This window comes from Oryzias latipes, chromosome 14, assembly GCF_002234675.1.
Source record: "Oryzias latipes chromosome 14, ASM223467v1".
NCBI classification, from domain to species: Eukaryota; Metazoa; Chordata; class Actinopteri; order Beloniformes; family Adrianichthyidae; genus Oryzias; species Oryzias latipes.
The window spans coordinates 6,923,266-6,940,661 of record NC_019872.2 but is presented as its reverse complement, the minus strand read 5'-3'; the positions used below and the strand labels follow the sequence as shown (position 1 = coordinate 6,940,661).

Genomic DNA, 17,396 nt, shown 5'->3' with positions numbered 1-17,396 from the left:
CCCACTGATTCATTGCTCTTTCCTGTCTGTCGGTCTCCTTCTTGCACCGAAATGGCAAATTGTGTTTGTCAGAGTACATTAGGCTTAACATTACAGCTCTCTATTCCTGCATTTTAGCCAGGAACATGTTCAGCGAAATGTGTTTGTTTAATTTTTGGAGCATTAAGAACATCTTGTCTGCGAAAATCATTTACTTTGAAAGTTTTATTGCACTAAATGTTCCTATCATGATACAGTATATTGTACCTGTGCTTTCAGTTTTAGGATTGAGTCTTAGGATTTAAAATGTATTATTTGAATATTTGTTTGTATTAAGGGATTACTGATTACCATGTATATAACAAAACATGTTTTCCTTTACCGGCTAACCAATGACGTTTCTTAAGTTAGTATCAACATGGTATTAGGTTGAATAAAATGTTAAATATCAGATTTGATGTGACCCCTCTTTATGTTTTTAGGAAAAAGGGTCTTGTGAAGTTGTTCTAGTTGCGTGATCTACATTGGCAAAACCCTTGTGTGATCTTTTATTTGCCCTTCAGGAATTTTGCAAAAAACATAGTAATTAGGCCTACGTTTTGTAATCTTAAACAGAGCAGATGAGCAGATGATGCTAATCCAGAGAAGAAGCACATTAGGCAGAATACAAAGTTTACAGCAGTGAAGCCCTGTCTGTTTTCCATCAACAGTACTGCAGTATAGTAAATCCAGAGTGTATCTTGTTTCTGTTAAACAAACCTGAACGTTTCAGAAGTTATTTTGTAAGTTTTAGGTAATAAATGTTAAGCTTTGTCTTGGCGGCAGATGATTTTTGGGAACATCTGACTCACATTTGTAGTAATGCAGACCAGAGTGAATTTGAATTTTCAGAGATTTGATCAATAGCTAGAGTAATCTGGGTAAGCTTTTAATTACACTGCTCTAGGTCGGGCTGATGAAGAGCATTCCACCCTCTCTGGGTTCATTCAAGTGGTAGACAAACACTGACTCAGATGTTTCATAGTTTTAGGGCTCTAGCATACGGTTTAGAGAAGTTAAAGCTGCTGCTTGGAAATCATTATGTGGTGATCTAGTTATGTTGAAAAGTGTTGTTTAGTTTTCAGGAATCGGCACACCTCCTTTTCTTTCGTTTTTTTTTTAAACCTGATCTGATCCTATTCCTAAGATTTGGAACCGTTGATGCGAACAGATTCGTAATGACCTTCCAGGGTTAAATAAAGGTTAAATAACTAAGTTTGCTCTGTCGCTAACTGTGAAGACTGACTACACTTACCATTTCTTAAGAGATAATGTGGTGGAACGAGCAGCAGGCTCTAAAATGGGGGGGAAATGAAAAGACCTCGGGAGTGATGAGTTCATTTGAGTAGTAATTTCAGCTGGCAGAAAACACCAGGGGATCAGGGACAAGCAAAAGTCTTCATGCACATGTTGATGTAGCATCTCCTTTAACGTTGAACTGTGGTGTGGTGTTGCTGTCGATCTTTTTAACCCATGCAGCATTGTTCCACCTATCCCAACTTTAGTCTACTAGATGCTGGCAGAATTAACCCTGTAGCACCAGAGCTTTGGCTCCACTGTTGACATTCTTTAAACAACTCCAGAGGAGGCGAACATGCGGCTCCTGGCCAATAAGAATGCGGCTCTTCGCCTCTTACCATATTTTCTATACACCGTATTTTCACGAACATACAACTATAGTGCGGTGTACCTAATGTGTTGTTGCGTTACTTCGGTAAAGAGGACATAGGAGAGGACAGCATGAGTACGGTAAGGAGGGTAGTGTGGACATGAAAGGAGACACCCCCACCCCCCAATAATACAAACGTGCAGATGTGTGCATGATACAGAACAACATCGTTTTGGAAACCCTGAAAATGCCGCCTGCAAAGAGACACGATTATGAAGCACATTTCAAACTGCAAGTTATCAGCTACATGGAGGAATATGGGAATTGAGTAGCTGCAGAGAATTCAAGATAAATGAATCCATGGTTCACAAGTGGAGGAAGCGGGAAAACACACTCCGACAAGTCAAGATGACGCAGCGGCGTTTCCGCGGAAATAAAGAGAGGTGGCCAGAGACCGACTTGACTGAAGGCAGTAATGCTTGCTGAGGAAATGAAAACTGAAAATTTTCAAGGAGGTCTGTCTTGGTGCTTTCGTTTTATGAAACGGGGCCATCTTTCCATCCAGGCGAGAACTACAGTCCCGTAGCAACTTTCGGGCGGATTACAATGAAAAGTTGTCCATCTTCTGCTCCTTTTACTGGGTTACTGCACCGGGTGATTTACGTCACAGTTTGTGAATAGAATGTAGAAGCTTGGGTTAACCTGACGTGTCTGCTTGCACTTCTGTCGAAGTGCAGAAAAGCCGGCATCGTTCATGAGGAGCTGCATGGCAACGAGACGGACTCTGACGATGGCAGAAGGGAACCTGGCGTGTTTGATAGAAATTTAGCCCAGCTGTTCATTTCAGATACAGAAGATTTATGCAAATAGTTAATTGTTAGTTTGTAAAATAAAAAATAAAAATAAGTTAGAAAAGTAACAGTTTTTTACTGAAGGTCAAAATTAAATTTATGCTTCACACATCTGAAATGTAATGTATTTAATGTGTTTATTGTGAATATGAATTACTTAAACACCAGATGGATTCTCTGTCCAGATGTTTGTGTATTTGCTGGTGTAAAGGTAATTGAAAGAGGAATAATGATGAGTTATAAAGAATTACCAGTTAAATAGTGAAATATTCAGTTTTTATAATCATAAATCTGACTTCAGTGGAGTCAGTGCCTCACCAGCCGTCAACCTCACTGCACGCCACTGAGTACTTGTTTGTATCAGAGCAGAGAATCAGATAGTGAGAGAGTGTGTGTGTGGAGGGGGTATCTGACCTCCAGGGTCACCTCTGTTAACTCTGGCTAAGCTGCATTTGATGTGTGTATTGAGGGTGGGCACTTTCCTTAAAATAAACACAAGTGCAATACTTGCTGTTGTACTGTAAGGAGGGGAGTGTGTTATGGGAAATGATATGGCTTTAATTGCGTGTTTGTGTGTGTATGTCTTGGCGGCAGTGGCTCAGAAGGTAGAGCGTGTCATCCAATGATCGAAGGGGTCGATCCCCGCTCCCTCCAGCCAGTTGTCGTTGTGTCCTTGGGCAAGACACTTCACCCTCCCTGCCTCCAGTTTACCACCACTGGTGTGTGAATGTTTATGATTGTCCCAGTGATGGTCTGAGGGGCCGTAGGCGTGAACTGGCAGCCACGCCTCTGTCAGCCTGTCCCAGGGCAGCTGTGGCTACATCAGTAGCTACCATCACCAAGTATGAATGAGGAGTGAATGAATAATGGACACAATGTGAGAGCTTTGAGCACCAAGAAAAAGTGCAGATAAATCTAAGCCATTATTAATATTATTATTATTATTATTATTATTGGCAGGTCAGTGCGTGGTGTGGCTCTTTGACTCTTATACGGTAGTTAAAAATTTCGGCTAATGATGAGTCTTGTGTTACAGATTGGATTGGCCTAACAGTGTTTAACCTTAATATTAATTTAACCTGGTTCAATTCTTTGATAATGACAAATGGGGTTATTTTCTTTTTTGATTCAGAGTTAGAATGACTGTAAACAAGAAACAACAACTCACTTCATGGGTCAAATAAAACCTGCACCATGTGTGGCAGTTACATTTTTGTTTGACTTCTCCTTTTAGGCTTTGGCCTCATGGATCACATGCTTTAGTTTAACACGTAAATTTCTCTTCATTAACTGTCAGAATTCTGTGTGTATATCTATATATAATATAAATGTGTGTATTAGTTTTATCTACAGTTTTAAAAAATGTACAAGCAGGTGGCATTATCTATTTTCTTATATTCATTATTTATTCATATAGTGCTATTTACTAAGAAACAAACATGTTTGTCTACTTTGGTTAAACCTCCGTCATTATCTTTGCAAAGGGTTTGTCAGGGCAACTAGTTTGACAGGATGATCATGTTGCACCAAAGCACTCAGTATATTTGTGCAAGGTCACCAAGGGCAAGCTTTGGTCTAGCATATGTCATAAGCAGCAGAGAATAAAAGAAGGCAACTGAAAAACCCACTAGTTAAAAAAAAAAACAAAGTACTGGTATATATATTTACACATACAAGTTTGTAGTTAAATTTGAACAATTTCTACTTTTAAATTGGATGTTGCTGCCCGCTTATGCCCAAGAACTCATACCATCACCTTTTGACTGCCTAATTTAAACCCAATTCATCTGTAATACCATTAAACGTTTTGCAGACAGAGGTGGTGGGCGTATGTAAATGCACCCATTTCTGCTCTTTGCAGCAGCAGCTGCACACGTCCTTGTTAATCTTTTGCCCTTTTGCTTTGCAAGGTTGCACTGTTTTCCTTTTGTCCCATCAGGAAAACAGCGCTACCACCACCACCATTTCTCTGCCGGTTGGCAGCGCCGTGGGCTAGTCTTGATGATCCAAATCCCACCTAAACACACAATGCACAAGGAAGATTGCATTTATTGCCATTTTGCTTTGGTCAGTCTTGGTATTATCCTTCTTAGTAACATATCTCAAAAGTATCTGTTAAGCTTACCATATTTATGAACTATATTTTAGCCTTTACCTGTTCTTTTATGTTAAATTACACTATTTAATGTCAAAAATGCAAAATGGTAATCTCAAACTTCCACCACCACCAAATGGGTGTCTTTCTCAACCTTATCTGACATCTTTTACGTCAGTTTTATACTAACTCGGCATTTTGTGTTTAGCTTCATCATTTCTCACATTTTTCCTTTTTTTTCCCCTTAAGCAGGAGACTGCAATTGCAGTTTTCTCCTGGATTTGGATGTTGACGTCATAGTGATTTATGCTTATGGGCCTGATAAATACTTATTTTGTTGTGGTAAGCTCACGGCTATGTAACTACCCTGAGAGCTGCATTTCCGTTCTGCTGCATCATTGCAACTAAATGGAAGGTGAACAATCTGAATGTTGTAATTTTGATAAATGATTGCAGTGATGAAAGTAATGGTGACAATATTGCCATTATAGGTAATTAACTGTGGATTGCTGAAATAAAAAAATGTTCTATTCAGTCATGTCGATATGGAGAGAGGGGAGAGAGGAAGGAGAGGCCTTTTTTCTGGATAATTTGTGAGGGCTAAGGCATTAAAGTCTCAAACAAAAGCTAATTACATAAGAGAACCAGGGGAAATGGGTGCTGTGCACCCTGAGGGCCTGGCCATCTATCTGATTTAAGACACACAATGTGCCAGCAGCAAATCGAATCTGCAGGGAGAAATTCAAGGTTCTCTTCGCACACACACACACAGACACACAGATGCTCTTGAGGTGGACAGGCTTTATTGCTTGGACATTAAAATGATACCTTAATTCTTTTCATTTTCTATTATTAGATTTTGTTTATAAAATAAACTGTTCTAAGCAATTTGTATCCCAAAGTATGAAGCCTTCAGTCAAACCATAAAAGAAACATTCACTCTTGGATTTAGCTGTCGCATTTATGTAACACACAATGACAATAAATGTGTTTAATGAAGGTTGCTATACTATACTATAAGTTTCAGTTACACTTTTATAAAAAGCAAAATATATGGGTAAAACCAGCCTAAATAATATTGCTAAGATCATAGAAAACTAGAACTTGTTTTAAATGCATGTGTCATTCCCTAAGTACTTTTTTTATAAAGCTATAGTTCATGTTTTCAGAATATTAACCATCCTTTTTTGGTACTTACATTTAGAGACAAATCCAGTTAAGAGGTTTTTCTTCTGTTTCTCCATTGACTAGGGGTGTAACGATGCGCTAACATCTCAATTCGGTTAGGTTCAGAATTTCAGAGGGCTCGGTTCGGTAAATTTTGGTTCAGTACTGCTGTTTAACAAATCTGCCTGATATGTACTGCTATTTTATGAACTATTGTTTTATTGTTATTTATTGTGTGTGTTTGCTGCCGTACACCTGAATTTCTTTCTTGGGAGATTAATACATTTTTTATCTATCTATTTTCGGTACGAAAAACTAAGGCAGAAAGAAATTACTTACAAAATGCATTTATTGGTTTTACATAACAATGCATAAAATTGACCTATGTGGGTGATCTGCTTAATACAACAAGAAAAACGATTAGCTGCCAGGAACCAAAAACTTTGGATACTAATCACTGACCTGAAAAAAAAAAAATTTTTAACTTGCACAAAAATCAAATCATGCACATTTCTTTTCTTGTAGATCCGATAGTTACAGTCAGGTGATGCTGTTTTAAGTGCGTTAACAGATTGGATGTGTTACCTGTGGCGTACGCTATCTTTGTGTAACAATGTCAACACATGGCATTCGACTTGACCAATTGTCTTTTTCCTTCATGGATGCTAACAACAAAGCCGAAGTGTTCCCACACAGGTGAGCGTAAGGAGATGGGGGAGAACCCATTCCTAGCCTCGCGTCTGCATTAGCCATTTGTTGACATGCTTACTGCTCGTCACCTAATAGCGTCTCTGAGGAAACTCTCTTTCCGCCTCCAGGTCGTGGCAACCTGGGGGTTAGCCCCGCCTATAGCCACTAAGACTCATGGGAAGTGTGAAATCTTGTGTGTTGAATTCTTCACCATCACTGAGAGAGCTATGAAAAGAAAGTGACCTTCATGTTGTTACGCTGTTCGTGTGTGTTCATAATAAATGGGTTTTAATGCGAGAAAGGAGAAGGAGCAATCTATTTCTCTTTCTCTCTGAGACTGTTAGAGGGTGTGTAGAGTTTGGGACAAGGACAGTCAACGCAGCTAGTTAATTAGCAGCTCGGCTCTCGTTTCCCCGCTACGAGTGACAAAGCAGCTTGGTCGTTACAATGCATATATGCGGGGGAAAAAAGAAAAATGTACCGAAACGGTACAGAAGTGAACCAAACAGAAACTACCGTACCGATACAGTCCAACTACATGTATCGTTACACCTCTGCTATTGTGTACCCCTACTGTTGACTGGCTCTAAAATGCAGGAAATGTGTTTTGGCTAAAAACGACAAAAGGCTTTTACTTGTATTTCCCAAGCTTCGTAGTTGGTTTCACAGACCTAAACTTGTGCTCCCTGTAGACTGAAGCGTGTGGCCTAGTTTCCTGTAAAGCTTCACATTCCAATACAGCATAACTTCACCCCAGGGATTTGACATGTGACCTCATCTAACCCAACCGGTACCCTTCGAAGACTGGAACAGTAGGAGTTTTGTTGAACTACTTTTAACTGCTTTTTATTTGGAGCAGTCTCATACATCAGAGCTGCAAAACGAGAAAACCTTTTTCTTCTGTAATCATGTTTTTTTTCTTTTTTAATAAACAAGTGAAATATTACATAAAACATTTTAAGTCCCAACTTTTGATCAAAGAAGCTTTTGAACACCTTTATCTAGTTTCACATTCTTCTTTAAATCAGTTTGTAAAGCTCTGCTCTTTTTACCAGAAAATCGACAATTAGGCTTCTGTATATCCATACTAGTCTGTGATCATCCTTCCACGAACCCAAACAAACATAAGTTCCACTGTAACTCTCAGGCCATGACACACTATTGAAGTTTCATTTTTTCAGTTCTTGCTTGCATGATGATTATAAGACAACTCTTACAACAGAAAGTGTGTGCTTTTGTGTGTTTCTTTCTTCCTCATAAGCTGGTGTAAATGCACATTTAACTGGCAAATATGCACTGTAACTGTAACTTTATGCTGTTGATGCATTTTTACAGTTCATTGTTGAGACATGCTCTTGTCTCTGTTTGTGGAAATAGCTGTGTTCAGACCTGATTCTGTCAAAGCAGGTTTTAATTATACAGTTGTTTTACACAAAGATCATTTTAAAATGGAATGTGTAAAGATCAACCAGTCACAGTGGAAGTTGGTATTGAGTGGTCATTATTGCTTCCTTGCTGGGATCGAGGAGGGGTAGGGTGAAAACCTCAACCGTCACAGAATGTTGAAGAGGAAGTGCCTCTTGTACAGTCTTTCTGTCCTCATTCAGCCCACTCTGTCTTTTGTTTACCACACAGGCTTAAAATAAACCAGCTTGCTGCTTATAAAAGGACACTTTTAATCGCAGCACAATGTGCACATATGTTATTTTTTAACTTTATTCCTTTTGCATCACTGTAGGAATCCAAGAATGTTTTTTTTTCTACAAAGACATTCTTGCTAAAAGGTTTTTTTTCCTCTTTTGCTTTTGTGAAAAACTGAAGCTACTGACGTTTGGAGGAGACAGCAGGCGTAGGAGATGTAGTCACTCAATTATAAGGATTGGTGGGTGGGTGGGTGATAGGAGTGTTTAGGAAGCAGAAAAGATAAGAAGAAAAAAGAAGTTACCACGCATTGCAGTTGTCTTGTAAAAGACTGTTCTATGACTGTGCTTCTCTGCAGCAGCAACACGTACAAACACGCTAACTCGCATTCCTCCCATTAGCAACACACATAGGCTCATCTCTGGCCAGGTGAGTTGGATAATCCCATGACTCGCCTGACTACTTCCATAGTCCCTGCCAGGGTGACACAGGATTGGCCAAAAGGCTAAGTGAGGGCGGGGATTGGAAGGCTTCTGCTCCAGTGGCAGTGATACACATATTATATAACCTTGGCAGATGAGGCAGGATAAGAAGAAGAAGAGGAAGAGAGAAGGGGGAAGGAGCATTAAAAAAGAAGCAGGAGATTTGTTGAGAGAGGCGGATGTGATGGAGACGGGAAGTGAGAATGAAGGAAAGACATGGAAGGAAGTGTACAGGAAAGCTGTGGAATTGCATAATAAAATAGACATTTGCCAGATTTTTATGACTGCATTGGTCTGAGTTCTGGAATATGATTGCACTTTTACCTTACACATTATTTATAGCCTACCACTCATGTATGCTTACCTTGCACTGCAAGTGAGATTTTCTACCTTTTCTTTCTTATCCATGACTGCTCTGTCCTCACTTCACTGTATTTTTAAAAACAGGTCAGAAATGTATTCATGAATCACATTAAAACATCATACAACTTATCACACAAATAGGCTGTAGTGTTGCTCCTCATCCGTCTTCAGTCTTGTGAATGCGAGATGAAGATGATCTTGCTCTTCTTGAATTGAGAGCATGGGACTCTGCCAAACTAATCTAGAGATAACAGTCTAACCCTTCATTTTGTCGCGTCTTAAAAAAAAAGGGGCACGGTGGGGTGGTTTCTATTTTATGTTCTCACCCCCCCCTCCCAAATTTTTCAAATGGAAAGCAGATATTTCCATGCAAATACCCCTGTAAGTATCAACTTAAAAAAATTATTATATTCCAAACTAACATTTGCAAAGAGGAATTTGACCATTTAAAATATGTAATTGAAGAATTGTTAGGGTTTTCTTATGCTACCATCTGGATTTTTGACTTTAATGAAATTGTATCAATGGATAGTAGATACACTATCCTCTTGTCAGACCCATTGATGTCACTGTAAGTGAAGTAGCTGAAGTATTGTAGTGGCCACAATTTCTATGTTTACCAAAAAGTTGCTCTGTTTACTGAATTAGCAAGGATTTAATTTTTTAGACCCCAAATTTCAAAATGACTTGCATTTAGTCTTGTTAGAATTTAACCATTCAAGCTTGTTGCTCCATGTGACACTAGCGTATGTAATGCAGAACACATGGCTAACTAACTAAATGTCTCCTCTCTAAAACAAATGCACTTCTAGGGTCTTAGTAAAATCCCCAATTTGTACAAGTACATACCATCTTTGAATTTCGTATTTACTTTTGGTAATGCAATAGATTTAATATTTTGAAAACAACACTTCTTCAAAAATATATATAAAAAAAAGATTGCAAAATTAATATGGAGTTTTGTCAGAAGAACCCCACACATTCAAAAGAACAGCAGTGTGAAGTCAGTGGTGTGGTCAAACAGGTGAACAAAATATTATGTTCCTTTTTTGAATATATACATGTAGCGCCTAAATACTGGATGCACCCAACAACCTTTCTCTGTAAGCACAATTCACATGTTTAATCCATGAAAATGTTATATTCAGGAGACATCCATCCATTTTCTAAACCCACTTATATCCCTTTTGGGGTCATGGGTTTGCCGAAGTCAACCCAGTTTGTTGCAGGGCCACACAAGCACACAACTCTCACTTAAATTCACACCTAAGGGGAAAATTTGAATCTTCAATAAACCTATAAAGCATGGTTTTGGACAGGAGGAAACACGCATGCATGAGAAAAGCCATTGACTGGATATGAGAACTGGACTGAGTGAACCTTCCCCCCATGCTTTTTGACCTATTGTAACTCTTTGACTATTTACGCGATCAACATGAATTGAATCAGCTGATTCTGATGCAAAGAAATATGCAACACAGCGCAATGCTGCTTTTCTCCACTTCAGAAACCACTGGAACTATGTTAATTGTGTAAACGGTTGAAGAGTCACGCTAGTCTAAAGAATGTCAACACTGGAGCTAAAACTCCAATGCTAAAGGGAAAGAGGCACAATCAAGCTCAGTCTCTGCTTTATCACTGGATGGTTTATAGTGCCCCCCCCCCCCCCCCCCCCCCCTGAGTAAAAGTGTATTTTCTACATAAATGCTTGAACATTAATCTTTCCTGTTCTAGTAGTTTTTTCTTATGAAACAAATCTCTTTTGTAGTTGTTCTTTTAACGTGCAACTAAAAAAAATTGTCTGAATTATTGCATTAAACACTGGGGGTGTAAGGATTCATTTTAACGATTCGATTCATATCATTATTTGTGGTCGGTGATCCTATTCATAGTCGATATTGGTTCATTTGAATGACCCTGATTCATTGACCTAAAATGCTCCAGGACATCTTTAGGCAAAACCTCCACCAGTGTGACTCAGATAAATAGCTGGGTACTGAACAGTGAAGGGGAGTTTTCCACATTCATTGGATTTCTTGCAATATAATAAAGTGTAAATTAAATATGTGTACAAGCAAACAAGTAAAAAAGAATTAAAGGCAAATCTATTGACATTTTAGTTTTATAAAGTTCAGACCACTGTTGTTTTTCCACATAAAACCAACACAAACGGAACATTTATTAGAACATGAAACCCCACAGTATGGTCACATGCCTTTGCAAAATTCAAAGTGTTTCCACACATTGGACTGGAATGATGGCTTGATCATGTTTTGTTGCATCCCGTTTGTTGTCCGCTGTGATCTTATGGATCATTTCTACGTTGTAAAATAAACCTACCGCGCCTCAATCCAAAAGGGATTTTCCAAAATTAACATTATCAATTTATTTCATTTGAAATGATTTCATTATGGTATAGGTAAGGGTTAATGGCCAATGAAGTATGCATTATCACTTTTTAACGCCTGAACCGTCTGACGCGAAAGTGATAATGGGCACTTCGAAGGCCATTAACCTGCTTATACCATGGTCACTTACTAAAGAAATAAATATTAACCAGTTTTTAGTCCTTAGTTCTTGTTTTTTTTCTGATTTTGATCGCTTTTCTTACCAAAAGCGGACAATTTGTTACGTGGTGCGGCGTGGCGTAACAAATAGTCTGCGTCGCGCCGCTCTACCTCTGCAGTCAAGATTTGGCGATATAAAGGGATATATATATGCTGATCGTCTCGATGGCTTGAATAAAGCATCAGTTCAGAGAGAAAGTTCACCTCTTACCGCTTGTTTTTGTCCAGATGATGAAGCAAAAGGTTGTTATAAAGAAGCCGGCGCAGTGATACAAAACATTTAGGCTAGGTAAACGGGACTTATTTTTTCACCGTGCAGTTATCCTGTGCTAAATCACTTTTTAATGCACACCCAGTAGCCAATCAGAATAGAGTGTTCACCTGGAATGGTATAATGTAATTTCATTGGTTGCATGCAGGGATATAAATTGATTAATCGATTGTTAAACCCATAGTATAAACGCTTTGAAGCAGACCTATTTAAGTTTCGTTTTTTTTTTTTTCATGGATGGATAATTATTGTAAGTTAGTCCTTGTATAATTTTTTTCCACCATGTGTGACGCATGATAACTGTACATTTGCATGTTTGTAACATTCTGGCCTAATGTGGAGGCACTTTCAATGAGACTCAAATCTGTGATAAATGGCAGAGAGCCCGACTTGATCTCCTAGCAGTGAAACGAGACTTGTGCCCAAGTTTTTATTTTTGTGTCTTTTCAAATTTCTTGGTTCACTGATTGAGTTCAGCCATTTTTTAGATGATGAACATGATGTAACCAAATAGGGATAAATATCCTCAAAACCAATTTTTCTGCTCCAGCAATACAGTTAGCCTATCATACCTGCCATCTAACAGACTGTTTACAGTTATGACTCTAAATATGACTCTAAGACCCAAACCAGGTGTCTGCAAGGGAAATTTTGGACTTTAAAGTTTTTAAAGTCGGCACACTGTGGTTTATGTTTACAGAACCAAAAAAACATAGAATTGAACCTAGAAAAATCTACACCATTGTTTTGATTTTAAACCCAGCAATAAAGATGGCCTGAAGAAAAGTTTAAAAGAATGAAGGACTTGCCTTTTTTAAGCAGAACAACTTGGAATAATTCTCATTTTCCAATTGGTTTTAGTCAGCTGAAGACAGAATTTCTGGCAAGTTTGTACAAATATTTTTTGGTAAATTTTCACTGAAATTAACTGTAAAAAACACATGGAGTGTTGAGAATAAAATTTGAAGTTTCACCATTTTTTCCAAAAAGAGAAAACAAAATGCTTTACATTATTTATTGAGAGATAAATATAATGTGCTTGAAACATTGTGGAAATCCAACTCTTGGCAGCTAATTTAATTAAATATTTGCTAGTCTTTGAACTTTGAGATCCCACCATAGCAGTGATTGGTGTTAATATAAAACTAATACTAGAGTTTGATCCAGAATGGTCATTTCAACTTTTGTTAAACAAATTCAAAGGTTACCATCTTGGCAGCCATTATGGGGCTATTAGGTTATGTGATGATGATTGGTTGATTCATCACTTCATTAAGTTCAAACGCTACATAGTGATAGAACCAGTGGGTCAACCTCAATCTAACAACCTAAGTGGTAACGGATCTGGAGCAGAGGTGCCACCAATGCATAGCAAACATTGCAACGCTACCATCAGAGCAGTTACAGTTACTATGCTTTCTGGGCAAGTGTAATTTACGGTGTAGGGTTGTTGGGAATAGGGCGGCTTATGGTGTTTTATTTTTAACAGCAATCAAAACCCGCTGTCATTTGGAGACGGAGTTAAGCTGTCTTTCAATTTATCTAAGTTATCACCTTCTAAACAACGGAATATAGAGATTTAGGATTATCAAGATCCACTACCTCCATATTGTAATTGCTCGGAACTCTTTAGAAGCCATAGTGTTGAGTGGTTGTGATTACTACCTTAAGGAGAGGCTTGATGTTCCTCTAATACAGCGTAATGACAGTTTAGGTTTAAATAGTTTCAGAATTAACCACATTGTGCCATTTATGTGCTAGTCACACAATAGTGGAGGTATGAGGTTAAGACTTGGTTGTTGTTTTTTATTTTTGTTCCATCCTGTTGAACTACTATTTGACTGGAGGTTCAGTTTCATTAAAAGAAGTTTGGTATTTTAACATGTATCTATAGAACTGAATGTTTATATATTTCCACTGATGCCCTTTGGTTATGTTTAGCCAACATAAACAGTGCAGTCTTCAAAGAAAATACATAAAAGTCTTGGTATTTATTACAAAGAATGTGTATATAAGGAAAAATACCATCTGTAAAACCTAAGGTCTGCAGTATTTTACCAAAAAAGTCTTGTGTTTTATGGTTAGCAGTTTTCAAAACCACATCAGCTTACATTAATATTGTACATTAATAGAAGATACTGCACTGCCCTAAAAATAGAAACTTGGGTTTAGGACATAAATCTACATTTTTACATTTGTCATTCCTGTATTGCAGTCTCTCTGCAACTGCACAATGTTGGACATTTGATCCGAGGACCTACATTAGAACATGGTATTGCATTTTTAATTGCTCTCCCTGGCATTTTGGTATGTTTGGGAATGATAATGTCACTGCTGGTATATGAATAGACCTTTTCTCTGGATGTCTTCCAAGACCCGCTTTCGTGCTGTGCTCGGGTCTGTTCAGGTTTACTGAAGGTGTTGTCTTTCCCGTGACCGAGCCGCCACGAACTGTCAAACTAGGTCAGAGTTGTTTGAAAACAGTATTGAGGCTAACCAGCATGCTGCAAAAACAAACAGAAGAACACATCAAGGCTTCTTGATGTGGTCAAATTCCTGACTACAGTTTCACAGCCATCAGTGGAACACTTAACCTGCCACTTAACCTGCTGTACGGTTGCAGAAGCCGCCAATGGTCTATTTTCACAGTGGAGTCATGATAAGTTACAGTAAAAGAAAAATCAGTGACAATCAGAGCTCAGGTGTTGCACAAAGCAGTTTTTTTCAGAGATGAGCTTCAATTAATGTTTTTCTTTTATTTACGGATGTTATTGAAGTTCTTGAAAATAGTGACACATTAACTGAAACTCTTTTTTTTTTGACAATAAGACAATTAAAGACGACATTTTGTCAATATGTATTTTGAAGAAGAAAAAAACATTTTGACTTTTTATACTACTGCTATTTTATAGAATAACTTGTTCTCTGCCATTAATTTGCTTCTACTTTCTTTTCAAATAAATGCCTTAAAAGGCTGTTTGTGTCTAAATAGACTATGGTATGGTTGTATTCTCTTCAATCAGAGCAAGTATCTAAACCTTTCTTTTGTTTTGAATGTTTCAGTTCATCATCCAGAACAGCAGAGTCCGGGGGTGGGGTGTCGTCTGGTCACTCCAAGCCAAGTGGGCAGACTCACAAGATCTGTTTGGTGTGCTCTGACGAGGCTTCAGGATGCCACTATGGGGTTGTAACCTGCGGCAGCTGCAAGGTGTTCTTCAAGAGGGCAGTCGAAGGTTGGTCCCACACATCTGCCAAGCTGTATGCATAGTTTTCTAAACACTGCAATTTCTATGGAACATTCCAGTTAATGATAGCTGGTTTGGTGGCTGGGAAAACACTCGGTAGCCCAGGTATATTAGAACATCGATAAATCAGATTTGCACCTACTTAAAAAGCTTATTATTTTAATATAAGTTTAATTTTAGAGCAAATGTTTTATACAGTCAGGACACCAAATATTTGGACAGAGACACATTTATTCTAATTTAGTTTCTGTACTTTACTGCAGTGAATTTTAGATAAAACACCTCAGATGCCATTGAAATGCAGACTTTCAGCTTTTATTCCATGGGTTGAACAAAAAGATTGCATAAAAATGTGAAAAACTAAAGCATTTTTTTTAAACACAATCGCTTCAAAATGAGAAAGAATGTGTCTCTGTCCAAATATTTATGGTCCTGACTGTAAATATATATATATAATTCCAATAAAGACTTTTTACGATGCAGCTAAAAATTGCAGATTTGTCTTTGTGATAAGACCTTAACACAATTACAATTTTTCCTTTCTTCTCATTAAATTCAGCTGATCCCTTTTGCAGTAAAACCCGGTTATGTTTCTGCTCCCCTGCACAGAGAAATTATTTCACCAAACACCATGTCAAAATGTAGTAGAAAATATGTTTTTTGTTGTTTTCATCTGCTTCAATTTAAGTTTTGATAATTGCACCAAAATTAGTCCAATCCCCACCCCCCTCTGGCCACCCAGCCCTTCTTATTTGTATTTACTCAAATCAGATAATTCACTGGCGACTTTAATTGGCATCAAAACTTGCAGCTCAAAATTCTGCCAGCTGTCGTTCTGTTGCAGTGAGCAACTGTTTTTCTGAAAGGCTGTTGAAGTGAACAGAATAAACTGAAGTCCAGTGAACTCAAACTAACAATTTATGCAATCAAAGTCAAAATAGTTTCAAATCTTGATAATATTTATGTGCCTAAAAAAACACAGAGTAGTGTTGTCAAGTTCTTGCTCTCTGTCTTGTTCAAGCTTCCTTTTTTTCTGTTTCCTGTCTTTCTGCAAGCCTTTAATTCACTTGTAACGTTATTTTTTAAGACCTGGCATCCACATGTGTGGTCGTCACATTTTAGGATATATTACCACAGAAGAAAATTCTACTTAGCTGGGGCCCTGTGACTACGTATATAGAGGGCTAACTCAAATACTAGCTCACTAGCTTAGGAGGTTAAAGAGGGATTTCATAGTTGTTCCTAAAGACTTGGGTCAACAATAAGCCCCAATTATTTGCACTGGTGCCGTTGCAGAACATTACTTTACCATGTGACAGATACTCAACATTGTTTTGCTAATAGAAGATCAACAAGTTGTATACTTAATTTATTTTGTTTTATGTCATATTTGTATCTTAGATTATGTAAGTGTTAACAATGAGACAGGACATTATCTTTCATAGTCTTTTAATTTTTTTTGTTGCCAGTGTCGTTCGTAAAGGAAGCCTTTTTTCCTGCATAGAACTAAATTAAGATTTAAAAATGTTAATGTTTTAATTTGAAATAATTTTTGCTAGCCATGTGGAGTTTTCTGTGAGCTATAACCTTTGGGGAAATGCACAACGCTTTAAGCAGCAATCAAAGTGCTGTCTTTGAAGTGCAGCGACTCACGTCTTTCTGAAGATTTCAGTAAAGAATGGACTGAATAACAATTTCACAGCGGCCTTTAATCTTTGAAAGCTCTGACATTAAACGGCTTTACAGTACACTCATGGCACTGCTGGGATTGTTTGTAATGTTGTAACTCATTGACTCCAAAGGAGGACATGTATGTTCACTGCTGAACTCAGTCTGGTTCCTTTGTGTCACTCCAGAAGTCTGCAGGAGGCTACATGTGACAGGAGCTGCTCCTAATTCAAATTCTTGGGGTTCACGTCTTTCTTGTGTATTCAGAGAAGAAGACTAAAGGAGCTTGGAACGCCCAACAAATAAAACAGCTGTTACTCCGCCATGTGTTTGTACCAGCAGACGATGAGAAGCAAGTTCCTGTCTTTGCAAAACAAATATTGTGATAATCAGAAGTTTGCCTCATTATTGACATCAGTTTCTTCTTGGGCATTGTTTTCTGGAATGGGGTCTTGGGACTTTTTATTGCTGACTAAAATCTCAAGCTTTCTACAAACATTTCACCAATAATTAAGTATTTCATACAGAGAAAAAAAAAGGATGATGTTAAAACTACAAAGCAAATTAGCCAAAGGCCAGAAATAACCAAAGTAAAATGTTTCTGTAAAGACACATTTTATTGCTACACCTAGAAAATAAATCAATATGGATCCCAAAATTACTTGAATGTTAGATGAACAACCCCCTAATTGAAAATAGGATTTGCACAGCTGCGTGATTATCTGCGAC

The 17,396-nt window shown here is 37.9% G+C and overlaps 1 protein-coding gene across 6 annotated transcripts in view; it reads left to right on the top strand.

Annotated features, from left to right (window-relative positions):
- nr3c1 (nuclear receptor subfamily 3 group C member 1) overlaps positions 1-17,396 on the top strand; it is a 53,593-nt gene that overhangs the window by 18,329 nt on the left and 17,868 nt on the right. For all 6 annotated transcript variants that reach the window (XR_002874560.1, XM_023962107.1, XM_023962106.1 and 3 more), the window contains 1 exon segment: positions 14,818-14,987. Coding sequence is in view for 5 of the 6 variants with exons in the window: in XM_023962107.1 (XP_023817875.1) it covers positions 14,818-14,987 (170 nt within the window). In the remaining variant the exon portion in view is untranslated.